This window comes from Fundulus heteroclitus, chromosome 6 (genome assembly GCF_011125445.2).
Source record: "Fundulus heteroclitus isolate FHET01 chromosome 6, MU-UCD_Fhet_4.1, whole genome shotgun sequence".
Taxonomy (NCBI): Eukaryota; Metazoa; Chordata; class Actinopteri; order Cyprinodontiformes; family Fundulidae; genus Fundulus; species Fundulus heteroclitus.
The window spans coordinates 21,787,353-21,800,911 of NC_046366.1; the positions used below are offsets into that span (position 1 = coordinate 21,787,353).

At 41.3% G+C, this 13,559-nt stretch overlaps 1 protein-coding gene across 1 annotated transcript in view; it reads right to left on the minus strand.

Annotated features, from left to right (window-relative positions):
* Positions 1-13,559, minus strand: part of egfra (epidermal growth factor receptor a (erythroblastic leukemia viral (v-erb-b) oncogene homolog, avian)) — a 69,186-nt gene that overhangs the window by 12,596 nt on the left and 43,031 nt on the right. The window contains exons 13-22 of the mRNA XM_036138335.1: positions 13,336-13,468; positions 12,820-12,910; positions 11,336-11,493; positions 9,598-9,636; positions 6,970-7,114; positions 6,751-6,873; positions 4,320-4,418; positions 2,988-3,173; positions 2,696-2,851; positions 1,414-1,489 (exon numbers count right to left, since the gene is read on the minus strand). Of these exons, the coding sequence (XP_035994228.1) occupies positions 1,414-1,489; positions 2,696-2,851; positions 2,988-3,173; positions 4,320-4,418; positions 6,751-6,873; positions 6,970-7,114; positions 9,598-9,636; positions 11,336-11,493; positions 12,820-12,910; positions 13,336-13,468 (1,206 nt within the window). The remainder of the gene's footprint in view (positions 1-1,413; positions 1,490-2,695; positions 2,852-2,987; positions 3,174-4,319; positions 4,419-6,750; positions 6,874-6,969; positions 7,115-9,597; positions 9,637-11,335; positions 11,494-12,819; positions 12,911-13,335; positions 13,469-13,559) is intronic.

The following is a 13,559-nucleotide window of genomic DNA, read 5'->3' on the forward strand; positions in this document are numbered from 1 at the left end:
AATAAAACCTTGTTTAATAACCGCCAGCTTTGTGGCAGCTACATCCGCCACAAGGTGTCACTAATCCGGCATGCCACCTGCCGCCCTTCTGCGAAAATGCTTAGATTTTCGGGTTATTTAATACCTACTATATATTTACATTCAATTATTCATGTATTAAATTCACATAATTTAACAAACATTTTCAAGCAATTTAATACAAAAGTTATAAGGTTACTGTATGTGTGGTTCAACTCGTGATTAGAGAAACAAATGTGGTGATATAAATACATCACTGAATACATGATCGTCTTTGTGGCACCTAACGGCCACAGCGTGCCAGTGTGTTTTCAAGTGATGTATTTATATCACCACATTTGTTTATCTAATCACGAGTTAAACCACACATACAGTAACCTTATAACTTTTGTATTAAATTGCTTGAAAATGTTTGTTAAATTATGTGAATTTAATACATGAATAATTGAATGTAAATATATAGTAGGTATTAAATAACCCAAAAATCTAAGCATTTTCGCAGAAGGGCGGCAGGTGGCATGCCGGATTAGTGACACCTTGTGACGGATGTATGCCACTGCAGCTGCCACAGAGCTGGCGGTTATTAAACAAGGTTTTATTGGAAATAATATGAATAAAACATGATTATTTGGAAGTAGTTAAAGAGTAACGGGTAGCTAACAAATCATTTGCCCACACACAGCAACAGGAATGCAGCAACAGCCGTGACATCTTCTTGGTAAGTGCATACCAGTGAAAGTCCTGCAGCCACCACCGCAATTGCCACTCCTGCTGCCACAAGAAGAGCCAGTAGTTGGTGGAGGTGTCACAAGAAGTGCCAGGACTTGGTGGAGGTTCAGCTTTTATTGGAAATAATGCAATAAAAATATGATTATTTACAAGTAGCTATAGTGTAACAGACGTCTGTAACAAACAGTTTGCGTAAAAACAGAAACAGCAGTTCCACACCGCATGCCACACCGCATGCCACACAGCATGCCACATTAAGTGCCGCAGCATGCCACACCGCATGCCACACCATGCCACTCCGCATGCCACAACGCATGCCACACCGCATGCCACTCCGCATGCCACTCCGCATGCCACACCGCATGCCACACCGCATGCCACTCCGCATGCCACACCGCATGCCACTCCGCATGCCACAACGCATGCCACACCGCATGCCACTCCGGATGCCACACCGCATGCCACACCGCATGCCACTCCGCATGCCACACCGCATGCCACTCCGGATGCCACTCCGGATGCCACACCGCATGCCACACCGCATGCCACTCCGCATGCCACAAATCACAGCATGCCACAGGAAGTGCCGGTGTCACATGCCGCTGCCACAAATTGAGCCTGCTGTCTCTCTCTTTTTTTGCTGTGGATTTGGAGCGTTAGTCTCACCGTAGCTCCAGACGTCGCTCTGGTGAGTGTAGGTTCTTTTCAGGATTGATTCCAGAGCCATCCATTTTATCGGTACCTGAGGAACAAAGAGGGGTAAACAGCATGAGATTACCTGACTCATGGGGTTAGATTACAGCTTCCCATGCGTCACGTGTTCCATGATGCATGCAACCACGGGCCAACATTATACCCCGCCTCGCTGCTCGTTCGCCTTGCCTTTTGATGCTGTGCAAATATATGCGGCTTCAAGTAAATAACGTTCCAGCAAAGCCTTTCAATGCATGTTATGTTATCGAACGTATCATGATCCCCAGATAAATCAGGCTGCTATGGATTTTCCTACAAGTCGGCACAAATGCTGCTGTTTGTAGCGGATGGCGTGGCGACTGCTTGAAGTGATTGAAATGACAGCTAGTCCAGCTAATAATTTTCTAACCCCTTGGGTCGCTCATGAGCTGTGCACAGAGCGCTGACGTTTCAGCTCAAGATGGTCCGGTCATTATTACTTACATTACTTTACTCAATCCGTACACAAAGTTACACTTTGAATTTCACATTCTGATAACAGACTTATTCTAGAATAATCATGTTTTTTGTATTGCAAACTATACCAATAAACCTATAACATCTGTTGTACAAGTTTACTCTCCAAATTTTTTCATTTGTAGTGTATAAGAAATTGAAAGAAATTAGTATTCTCTGCATCCGACTCCTGATTTGACAATATGTGGATATCTGAGCAAAGATATTTTTTTTTTTACATTATTAATCAATAAACCAAAGCGCTTCTTCTGCCTGATAGTTTTTGTTACCCAGTAATTGAACTTCTGACCAGGCTGGGTCGAAATGAGAGGAATGTTTGGGAAATCATCAAGTTATGGCATGGATACTGAGGCAAAGCATATATGCAACTAATATATATGCTTAAAATAGACGTATGCACAATTAAGGTATTACAACAACAAAAAAATTTGTCATTATACCTCTTTTGAGATTACAAGCCAAGATCAAATGTATGCATGTGCAAGCTAGGAACACTATAAACTAAAGTACACATATTTTTCAACACAAATAGTAATTGAAAACAACCTCAGAAAGAAATATATGGCAATGTTACATGACTGTTTAGTTGGATATCCACCCATGGCAAATTCCCCCTATATAATATATATATATATATATATATATATATATATATATATATATATATATATATATATATATATATATATATATATATATATATATATATATATAAAACCCTCTGTAAGATGTAACTGACCTTCCCTCCATCTGCGTGGTATTCTTTCTCATCTGCGTTGAGGAGTTTGGCCAGCCCAAAGTCAGTGATCTTGACATGATGAGGAGTTTTGACCAGGACGTTTCTGGCTGCCAAGTCACGGTGCACTAGGTGGCGCTCCTCCAGGTAGTTCATACCCTTTAGAGAGAAAGGAAGTTTGGAGAGAGCTTAGGCATGAGAGCAGGTCTTTTGATAGTTTTTGATGCTTGCCCTGCGATATGAGACATACAGCTTCGTATAAAGCGAAGTAAAAAGCGATTCCTCTCTCTCTCACCTTGGCGATCTGAACACACCAGTTAAGCAGGTGCTGGGAGCCGATATTGTCCTTGTTTTCTTGGACGTAGTCCAGCAGGCAGCCGTACGGCATCAGCTGCGTTATGAGCTGCACCGTGGAGGTGAGGCAGATACCCAGCAGACGGCACACATGTGGGTGCTCCACGCTGGCCATCACATAAGCTTCCTAACAGGAACATGTCACGTGTTAGGTTCATTTTTTACAAATCGAAGAAGAAAAAAAAAAATAACATGTCTTGCAGCCCATTTTAGCAGAACTCTTGGTAGAAATGTGCTTGTTTATCCAGGCAACTGATAGCTTGAGAAACATCTGTGGGATACAGAGTGTTGGGGGATAAGTCTCTTAGCAGCAGTCAGTCACACACAGCCAGCTCTATTTTATTGCCTGAGAGTGGAAACTTTCAGTCATCATACCAGAAAAGCTGCTTTAGAGAAGAAAAAAAAGAAAAAAAGGAAAAGAAACATGTCGATAATCAGCACAGTCCAGGACAAAAAAAAAAAAAAAAAAAGGGAAGTAAAAAAAAAAAGTAATAGCTTTGGCTTCTCGCACGGAGACGTGAGCAAACAGCACTGCAAACCGAGCTTTGCTTAGGAGGTACCCTGCCGCTGCACGAATAATTGCAGGCCAGATATTTTCTCCATGCTTATTACAGTGTGTCAGCGCTGTTCGGTTAATAAACCCTTTGCATGGAGCTTTGTGATTCTGACAGCCAGATATAAAAGGGTGCTTTGAAGATCTTAATCTTTTCTTTTTTTTTTTTCTCCTTTCTTCAATGCCCCCCAGTCAGACTTTAACGTGACTTCATGAATGCGACAGCATTTACTCGGAAGGCAAACCCAGCGGCTCGACCACAGAACGCCACATTTGGGATGCCGATTTGTCTGTTTGCGACGGCGCATTAAGAACAGGCTCCGGCTTCAGAGCGCCGTTTCTTCCCCGAGCACCTCGGCTTCGTAATTACATACCGTCGCCTACCCGTTGCCTTCCAACGAATTAATCCCATTTCCCAAAACTCCCAACAGAGGCTCGGTGTGTAATGTGACACACACTTTATTGCAAGGAAAAAAAACAAACTCTCGTTAGCTTCATAAAAAGGCTGAATGTGCTATGAACCGCAAGATAAACTGCAGTCGCCGCTGCTGATTTGTTGTTCATGAAATGAAAACATTTGTTATATTCTGTTTCACTTTCCTTTCACAATGAAAGCTCACACCCAACCAGAATAGACTGGATACGACCACATTTAATGAATGTCTCTTACGGTAAGATTGAAGTCCAGAAATTAATAAAATAAAATAAATAAAAACCTACATCCAAGATCTCTTGGTTGGCTTTTGGTGATGTGGCCTCTCTCAGAACCTTAATAGCCACTGGGATCTTCACATCCTCTCCTTCTGGGACCCAAAGACCCTGCAATGACACAGTGTTTTTTTATACTTTCTATACTTGAAATGTCAGGAGATCATAAAAGCAGGTACATAAATGGTATACAATTTAAAAAGGGGTTACAAACAAACACTCACTTTGCAGGTTCTTTACTAGTCTATGGGAAATGTACTTTTTATCAAAACCTACAAATGTTGTAGAGGTGCATCTTTAAAAAGTACAATATACCTGAAAAAAGTAAGTAATACAATTTAAAAAGGGGAAGTCATATTGATGAGATTCATAACACGCAAAGTGACCAACAGAAAAAGGAGTTTTAATCCATATATTTTATGTTATGACCTATCATGGGGATAAGACCAATCATAGGGAAGCTGCACATTTGACATGTTGTCCAGAAGACCATCTCTGACACCCTCTACAAGGAAAGGAAACCAGGAAAGCCGGCTCTTCACATGGGGCTGAATTTAAGCAAATTAATAGAATGTTGATTGGAAGGAAAAATTTGTAGCAGATAAATGTGCACAGTTAGTGATGATTTGGGGAGTTGTGCTGTCTGCTGGTCTTGATCCAATGTGTTTGATCAAGCCCAAAGTCAGCACAGACATCTACCAGAAAGGTCCACTGCACTCGATGCTTCCCTCTGCAGACAAGCTTTAGGGAGATGCCAACTCCCAGTTTTTGTCCGTGAGGCAGACACCCTGTCTACTTTTAAGACTAATCTTAAAACTTTCCTTTTTGACAAAGCTTATAACTAGAGTGGCTTATGTTGCCCTGACCTACCTATGGGGATGTGCTTCTATGGGCTTAGGCTAATGGAGGACATCAGGATCTAATTTTCTCACTCTATAGAGTTCTACTGTTCTTCAATTATGCATTGCTTGTCATCATTTCTGCTTATAACTTTTTGTTCTCTCTCTTTTTTTTCTTCATAGTAGGTACATCTGGTCTGGTGTTCTGTTATCTGTGACATCATCCAGGGAAGACAGATCACCTGCTATTACCATCTAATGTAGAACAGATTACTGGATCAATGTGTGCTTCTATGCTTTTTTTGTCTCTCTTGTTGTGTCTCTTCTCTCTCTTCTGTAACCCCCAGTCGGTCGAGGCAGATGAACGTTCATACTGAGCCCGGTTCTGCTGGAGGTTTTTTCCTTGCCGTTAATGGGGAGTTTTTCTTTCCACTGTCGCTTCATGCTTGCTCAGTATGAGGGATTGCTGCAAAGCCATGGACAATGCAGACAACTCTCCCTGTAGCTCTACGCTTCTCCAGGACTGAATGCTGCTTGTTGGGACTTTGATGCAATCAACTGGTTCCCTTCTATAGGAAATTTTTGACCAATCTGTATAATCTAACCCAATCTGTATAATATGATTGATTTTGACTTTGTAAAGTGCCTTGAGATGACATGTTTCATGAATTGGCGCTATATAAATATTCAATTGAATTGAATTGATTTCATCTTGAGTGGGATTTGAGTCCTACCTATACAACCAAAAGCACTAATAACCGTTTTAATTACCAAGATATCAACGTGGTTTACCGGCCACCACACTCACATTAATGTACCCTGGCAGAGAAAGTATGAGCTATTTTCAAGAGGTGGATGAGAGAAACAAGACCCAGCAATGCAGATAAGCATGAAAGTCACTGTAAAAGCAACCTGGGCTTCATTAAAACCTCAACAGAGCCACCTGATCACCTCAATGCCAGGCTGCATTGATACAGTCATTCATTCAAAGGGAGAGAAAACCAAGTATTGGTTTCTTAGACTGTAAAGTTCATGGAAACACTTAACAGCAGGCTTGGTATTTTTGTAATATTCTAGTATTCTGAATTTTTTGTGTTCATTAGCTCTCAGCCATTAACAATTAAATAATCAAAAATAAAAGCTTGGAATAATACTTTGTGGATAAATAATGTATTTTTCTTTCTTCAAGTTTCCCTTTTTAAGTTGAATTACTGAAATAAATTAACTTTCTAGTTATCTAATTCAAGCCGCACATGTCAATCAGTATAACAAACAGAAATCCACTCTCACAAAAATGTGTTTCTGTTCTCTGTTCAATGATTTAACCTCTCAATTAAGGATGGAAATAAACAGATAGACGGTAGGGCGGAGGCTCGTGTCCTAAATACAAATCCCCGAGTGTGATTAGAGCAACAGCTCTGACGGCAACAGCGAAGCCAGTCATGCATGATGTAGCAACTGAAAAATGTGTCGTAATTAAAACATTGAAAACATATGCAGACGTGTGAGAACTCAACACTACACAGCTACGGAGTTTCCAAACTGCTCAGCACTGGAGTTTCTGTTTTACAACGAGGTATTATGCAAGCCAAACCTGTAACTACCTTGTAAACTGTACCGAAAGCTCCTGATCCCAGCACTTTAATTTTCCTAAACTCAGGTTCCTTCAGTATCCGCAGCAAAGCTTGGTTTGGTGCCTGTCCACTCGGAGTGAGAGGTTCAACCAGCTGCATAGAAAAAGAGAAACTTATAGAAGCGTGACAAAAAAAAAATTACAATAAAAATGCAAGTTTGTGTTTAGGGCTCTAGCTGCCTCTACTCACCTCTCTCTCCTGGAGCAATCTGCGCATCGTCCTCTTCCTCTTGATGTGGCGCCGACGCAGCAGCACAGAGACAGAGAGGCCTGCAACCAGAACAGCCAGCAGCCCCCCAATCACCCCTGCTGCAATGATGGAGGAACCTGAGGGCCTTTCAGACATAGAAATAAAAAACAGATTTAGCTATATAAATATAAAGAAGCCTAACATAGTATATGAAGAAATACAAGAGAATAAAAAATAGATAAACAAAACTAGAATAAATTGCTAAAAATATATGTTTTGTACAGGGGTGGGGGAACGGGGGGATTTTGTTGGCACTTCTGGTCAATGGAACCTTAAAACAAATTTGCAGCACAATAATCTCATTTTGTGATTGACAAATCCAGCCTATAATAACAGAGAATTAATTGAGTGAGGAAAAATCCCATGTAAGGAGAAGATTACAAGGGGCATAATAACTATAAATACAACTGAATTAAATCTTAACTTTTTAAAATTTATCAGCGTGTCTACAAAATTCTAATTTGCAATTTGTTAGTTTCAGTTTTCCTGTTTTTTTTTTTTAAATGGAAGTGACGGTAATTTCAAACTTATATGAAGAGTTTTTTTAAACCCCACTCTCCCTATAACTGGACCTTTGTGCTTTGGCCAGAGGAGACTAAGATTGCACCTTTAGGCAACAAACACTCCAGGTGGGTCTGGTGTAAGAACCACCAAAGAAAACGTAGGAGCACCTCACGTCGACTGCTAAGCACGGTGGGGCCTCTGTCAGACTGTGGGCCTGTTTCTTTTACAAACACCTTGGGAAGTGCAATAACATCATGGAATCTTTGCAATGCCGTATTTTAAGCAAAACCTATTGACCATTGTCAGAAAACTTAATAAGTGGGTCATAGGTGGAGCTTTCAGCACATTAATGATCAAAAAGGTAAGGCAAGATGAACAAGAGGTTCACCAGAACACAAAGTGACACTTCTTTAACGACCATCTCAGTCCTTAATCTAACAGAAAACCTGCGAGGTGAGCTGAAGAGAAGAGTTTGATTTTTCTGATATGTTCTATATGAAACGGATCTGTATGGAATGGATATGTATGCAGAACTGAATTGCCTGAAAGAGGCAAAAGCACCATTTCTTAGCTGTGATTGTGCTTGATGATTCTCTTACAACTACTTCCTGATCTGTTCCTATACTGCTAGAAATGTTTTGCTTATTCCTTTGTACAGAACAGGTTCGACTCTGGAGTCTGCTTTCACTTACACAAACTGCACGGCACCTGTCTTTTTTTCAATATTCCTTTTGGCTTGCAATCATTTAGCTCGATTATCACAAAGCTTTTTTTGGTTTTTTTTCTGGAGACCTCGAATTGCACAGATTGTGTTCTTAGGGGGGTCTTCCTGCTGCTTCTCAAAAGTAGCTCAAACTGAGATCCGACAGCCTGTGCAGGGTTTCTGTGAAAATCCGCACACAGGTAGCGAGGCTTTGTTTTGGCAGGCAGCAGCTTTTTCCATCCAGCTTTTCCATGAACACCATTGTTGTTTAGTGTTCTCTTGATGACGCCCTGAAACCTTAGCCAAAGTGGGAAATGCCTGCTCGGTTTCTTAGAAGTTATACTGGGTTTTTCATGACATGACCAATAGTTGTTGGTCAACCAGTTCTGGTCAGAGTAACAATGGTCTTGAGTTTCCCCACATTTGTACACAATCTGTCTGACTGCGGATTGCTGGAGTCCAAACAGACCCCCAACATAAATTTGCTACATTTTCCAGCCTGATCAGGGTTGACTACTTCATCTTTCTGGTGGTCTTCAGAGATCTGCTTTGTTTGAGCCGTAACACAAATCCACCAACTTCCTTTTTTGGGATCCAAACGCTAATAAATACAATTAGGCGGATATCTGGTAGTCATTCTAGCAAGGTTCCTAAACAAATTAAATATAGAAATTGAAAACTTTTTCAAACCCCGTTCCCCCGAGTATATAAAATATTAAAAGTTCACTTTGAAGTGGTAAGGTTTAAATGTGGAGGAAGGCAGGGAGGACGCAAAGGAAGGAAGGAGGCAAAGTGTGATGGAATGAAGGAGCCAACAAAAGAATGGAGACAATGGAGAAATGTTGGGACAAAGGGAAGGCAGAAGGAAGGAAGTAAACTAGAAAGGCCAAAAAAAAAGGAGGTACGAATGAGGCAGGTAAGAAAAAACTAAGAACGAAAGGAAACAGGAAAATGAGGAAAAATTGAAGAACCCAAGGAATGAAGGACACAAAGGAGGGATGTAGGGAGAAAGGAAGAAAGTAAAGAAGACCCTGCACAAAAAAGGAAGGAAGGACACAATAAAGTAACAAAGGAAGGAAAGAAAATATGGATAAAAGGAAGCAAGTAGAGAAGGACAGAATTATTTGAGGAGAAGGAAAGAAGGATATTTTCTAATAAAAAACTGATAAATACTAAAATCCAATTCCATATTTTCCCACGCTACCCCTATTCTATTGGTCCAAAACATCTGACTCTAATTCTGTCCAAAAGGATTCAATTGCCCCCTCGTTTATTTGGTTTCTATTCGTTTTACGCCACTCTTATGCAGTATAGCATTTATAGCCGTAAATACAAATACATTCAGTCAATTTTCAGCTCACCCTTCGTCTTGGCATCTGTTCGGACCCGGTCCCGCGCATCTGGGAACACATAAATGCCAAGCCAACTTTATCTATAAAGCACTTTAAAAAACAGCAGGCAGAGACCAAAGTGCTGAACAAGAGGCGAATGATTTAAAGTAGATAAAAAAATTTTTTTTAATTTAGAACAAATAACATTATTCAATTCAATTCAATTCAGTTTTATTTATATAGCGCCAAATCATGAAACATGTCATCTCAAGGCACTTTACAAAATCAAGTTCAATCATATTATACAGATTGGGTCAGATTATACAGATTGGTCAAAAATGTCCTATATAAGGAAACCAGTTGATTGCATCAAAGTCCCGACAAGCAGCATTCTCTCCTGAAAAAGCGTAGAGCTACAGGAAGAGTCGTCTGCATTGTCCATGGCTTTGCAGCAATCCCTCATACTGAGCAAGCATGAAGCGACAGTGGAAAGAAAAACTCCCCATTAACGGGAAGGAAAACCTCCAGCAGAACCGGGCTCAGTATGAACGGTCATCTGCATCGACCGACTGGAGGTTAGAGAAGACAGAGCAGAGACACAACAAGACAGACAAACAAGCACAGAAGCACACATTGATCTAGTAATCTGTTCTACATTAGATGATTAAAAGTAGAAATAAAATTATCAAAGTAAAAGTAACATGAAATACAACACTGACAAGAAGAAAAAAACAACAACAACAACTTAACACCTGATATGGGTTAAAAAAATCAAAGAGTAGAGGTGGATCTTAAGAGTAGATGTAAAAATGTCTATTGAAGAGGCTTTTCTAATTTGTCCTCGATACCTCCAGCAACAGCTGGTCAGCTGATCTGAGGGACCGAGAAGGGGAGTGCAGGTGGAGCAGCTCATGGAGGTAAGACCATTTAAAGACTTCAAACCAAATAAAATAATTTTAAAACTGTAGAATGGACTGCCCGCCAGCGCAGAGAGGCTAAAAAGGGAGTTATATGCTCTCTCCTTTGTGTTCCAGTTTAAATGCAAATATTCTAATGAAATATAGTCCATAAATGCATAAACATTCGTGGTGTGAAGCTGAGCAAGGTTTCGCAGTGAGTAACCATCAAAAACCAATCACTGCCGCTGCACTTTTTTTTGTCTTCTTTACTTCTGCCAGCAAGAATATTCGACTCAGACTAAATAACCTGAATGGATTCATAAATCACTGGAGTCAGCCGGGAACTATTTATTTCCACATTTCCAAACTACTGCAACTGTTTTAAAAGCGTGTATCAATTTCTTCTTTCTCCAGCAGACACACAAAAAGGATCAGTAACACGACTGCTCTCGGCGGTTTGAAGGTATGTCCGAACCATTTTCCCTCTCACTCATCCGTATACCACCAAGGCTCAGTGTTGATTGTACATCACAGGGAACATTTGGCCCCGCTCTCAGGTCCGACTTGTATCGGTATTGTTTCGCTCCACAAAGGGGTTCAGACCGCTAAGATTAAATACTGCAGCCCGAGAATAAATAAAATGAAAAGGGAGGGAAACCAATGGAGACATCGAATGAGGACAGCAAGACTACAAGGAAAAACAGAGCAACATAGTCGTCTGGCTTTCTGGTTTCGTCGCCAATAAAACCTCCTGACTTCTGTAAACTTGGCTGAACACTTTCGGACTCGCGCCATTGAAACAGCAAACAAACATCTGCAAATCAGAAACTTCATGTTCTGCTCGGTTCTCTGTTCCCAGCCGTGTTTACCCCTTAGTGCAGTTCTTGTGGCACAGTTGGCACACTCTATTCTCATCTGCGTATTTCCACACCAGGGTGTCATTCTCCCCTGGCACGCCTTGGGGACAACGGGACACGCAGGACAGACCATCCTGAAAGTTGGCACACTTTTTACAGTTTCCAGGACCCTGGAAGAGAGAGAGAAAAAGGATTTTGATGTTTACCTCTCTACTGACAACATAGCTGTAAATATTACGCAAGATGTAACATCCTGTAGTAATTCCTCAAAGGAGGCTACATCCATCTTCCTAATAAAGATGGAAAATGCCAAGGAATACAAACTATACACTTTTGTAGTGTTTCTATACAGTCTCTTGCAAAATCCATACACCTTGAAGGGAAATAATTTGACATGCACTTATATTCAATCTAGTCTGCCTGAGGTTGATCAATTTTGCAAAAAAAAAAAAGAATTGGCTGAAGTTTTATGTCTCTGGATGTCCAAAACTGGTGGAGAATAACTCCAACAGACTTGCAGCTAATAATGCCAGCAATATACATTGAAGTTTGTGGCATTATAACAGGACTGTAACTTCTAGCCACTAGGGGGCGCTAGACCTGTCACTTTCAGGTTTAGTGCACCTGAAGTTCTGGGGCAGCACTGCACTGTTGCAAAATCAAAAAGTCTCCCTCAGTATTTTGGAATCTGATAGCAGACCACTTTAGACCAGCAGATTGAGAAGTCATGGAGTTACTTGTAAGGACAAGGCCACAATCACCCCTTTAGATTAAATGCTGCATCAGAAAACCAAAAATATGTCTGATGAGGTGACATATCTGTTTTTTTTGTTACCGCAGTCTGAGCTCAGACTGCCATAACCTAGAATGGGCCATGTGACCTAGAGCCACGCTCTAGGTCACATGGCCCATTCAGTGACGGATTCGACCCCCTCAAGTTACATAGGCGAGTCTAGGGCAGCCTATGCGGAGCATCGATAGGCAGTATATTGACCTGAAAAATACTTGGGTAAAAAGCAGCATGGTGCTGCTTTAATGTAAGAAAACGTGTAGAAATTGAAGCGTAAATAATTTAGCACAAGGCACTGCATATACCTTCTGCACACGAGTACAGCATCTTAACATCTGAATATGATAAGTAAGCATCTTTACTCAGTCAGCATTTCTGTTGTTGACGGCGATGCCCTACATTCTCCCTGTTATAGCCAAAATAAAGAGGCCTTAACTTGTTTTAATCAAAAGACAGGATTATGGGCATAAACCAGCAAACAGTTAGCCAACTTCCTCTCAGAGTCGCACCCCATCCTTCAAACACAACATGTCTTGTGGCTGCCCTGCTGTATGATCTCCTAAAGCTGCTGCTGATGGAGAAATCGCTGACACCTCTGGAAGGGATTTCCAGCAGCGTTAACGTTAAGATGCTCATCAGCTATGTTCACAGATGTGCTGAGCACGATGTCGACGGTCTTTTCCTTAACTACAGACAGCACACGTACAGGCGCCTGGCAGGTCGCAGTCCCGTTCATGCGTAGACACTCGGGGTCACACTCCACGCAGGCTTTATTCATGACTGCCTCCCGCGGCTCGCTGCAAAAAAAAACAAAAAAATATATATATAACAAAGCAGACAGACTGTTGCTGCAGGGCAGCTTCATTTGATCCGCATTGCGGAGGGCCAAGTTAAACTGTAAACATGTCAAGATTCAATGTTTGACAAATATATCCAAAGATAAACAGAAGTGAGTGCTATGTGCCATTTTTCCAGCAATGTTTGTCTTCCATCTTCTGGAGATTTAACTTCAAAAATACCCTGGATCGTCAGCTTTCTTTCAATAATCCTCTAATTTTTTCTAATGACATAGTCTGGAAATACTCATGGAATGAAAACAGACTTTGAAGAAGCAAACTACACAGCGCTGAGATCTGATGCTTCAGGCTGTTTGCTTGTCTGAAATAAAAGACAGCGGATTTTAACGTCAAAAACAGGAATCGAGCCCAGATTCCTCCCTTACCCCTCCAGGATGTTGCAGGAGTCGACACAGGTCCTGCCGCGGCTGTAGTCACGGCAGGCGAAACACATGCCCGGGCCTGGGCCCCAGCAGCCGTCCGCGGTGCACTTCCTGTCGCAGGTCTTGCTCCTTAGGGCTACAAGCAGATGTAAAAATTCAAGCACAGTTCTCGATAACTGCCCCAGTTTTAAAATTGCCTTGTCACTTGCAAAGGAAAATCTTTGGAA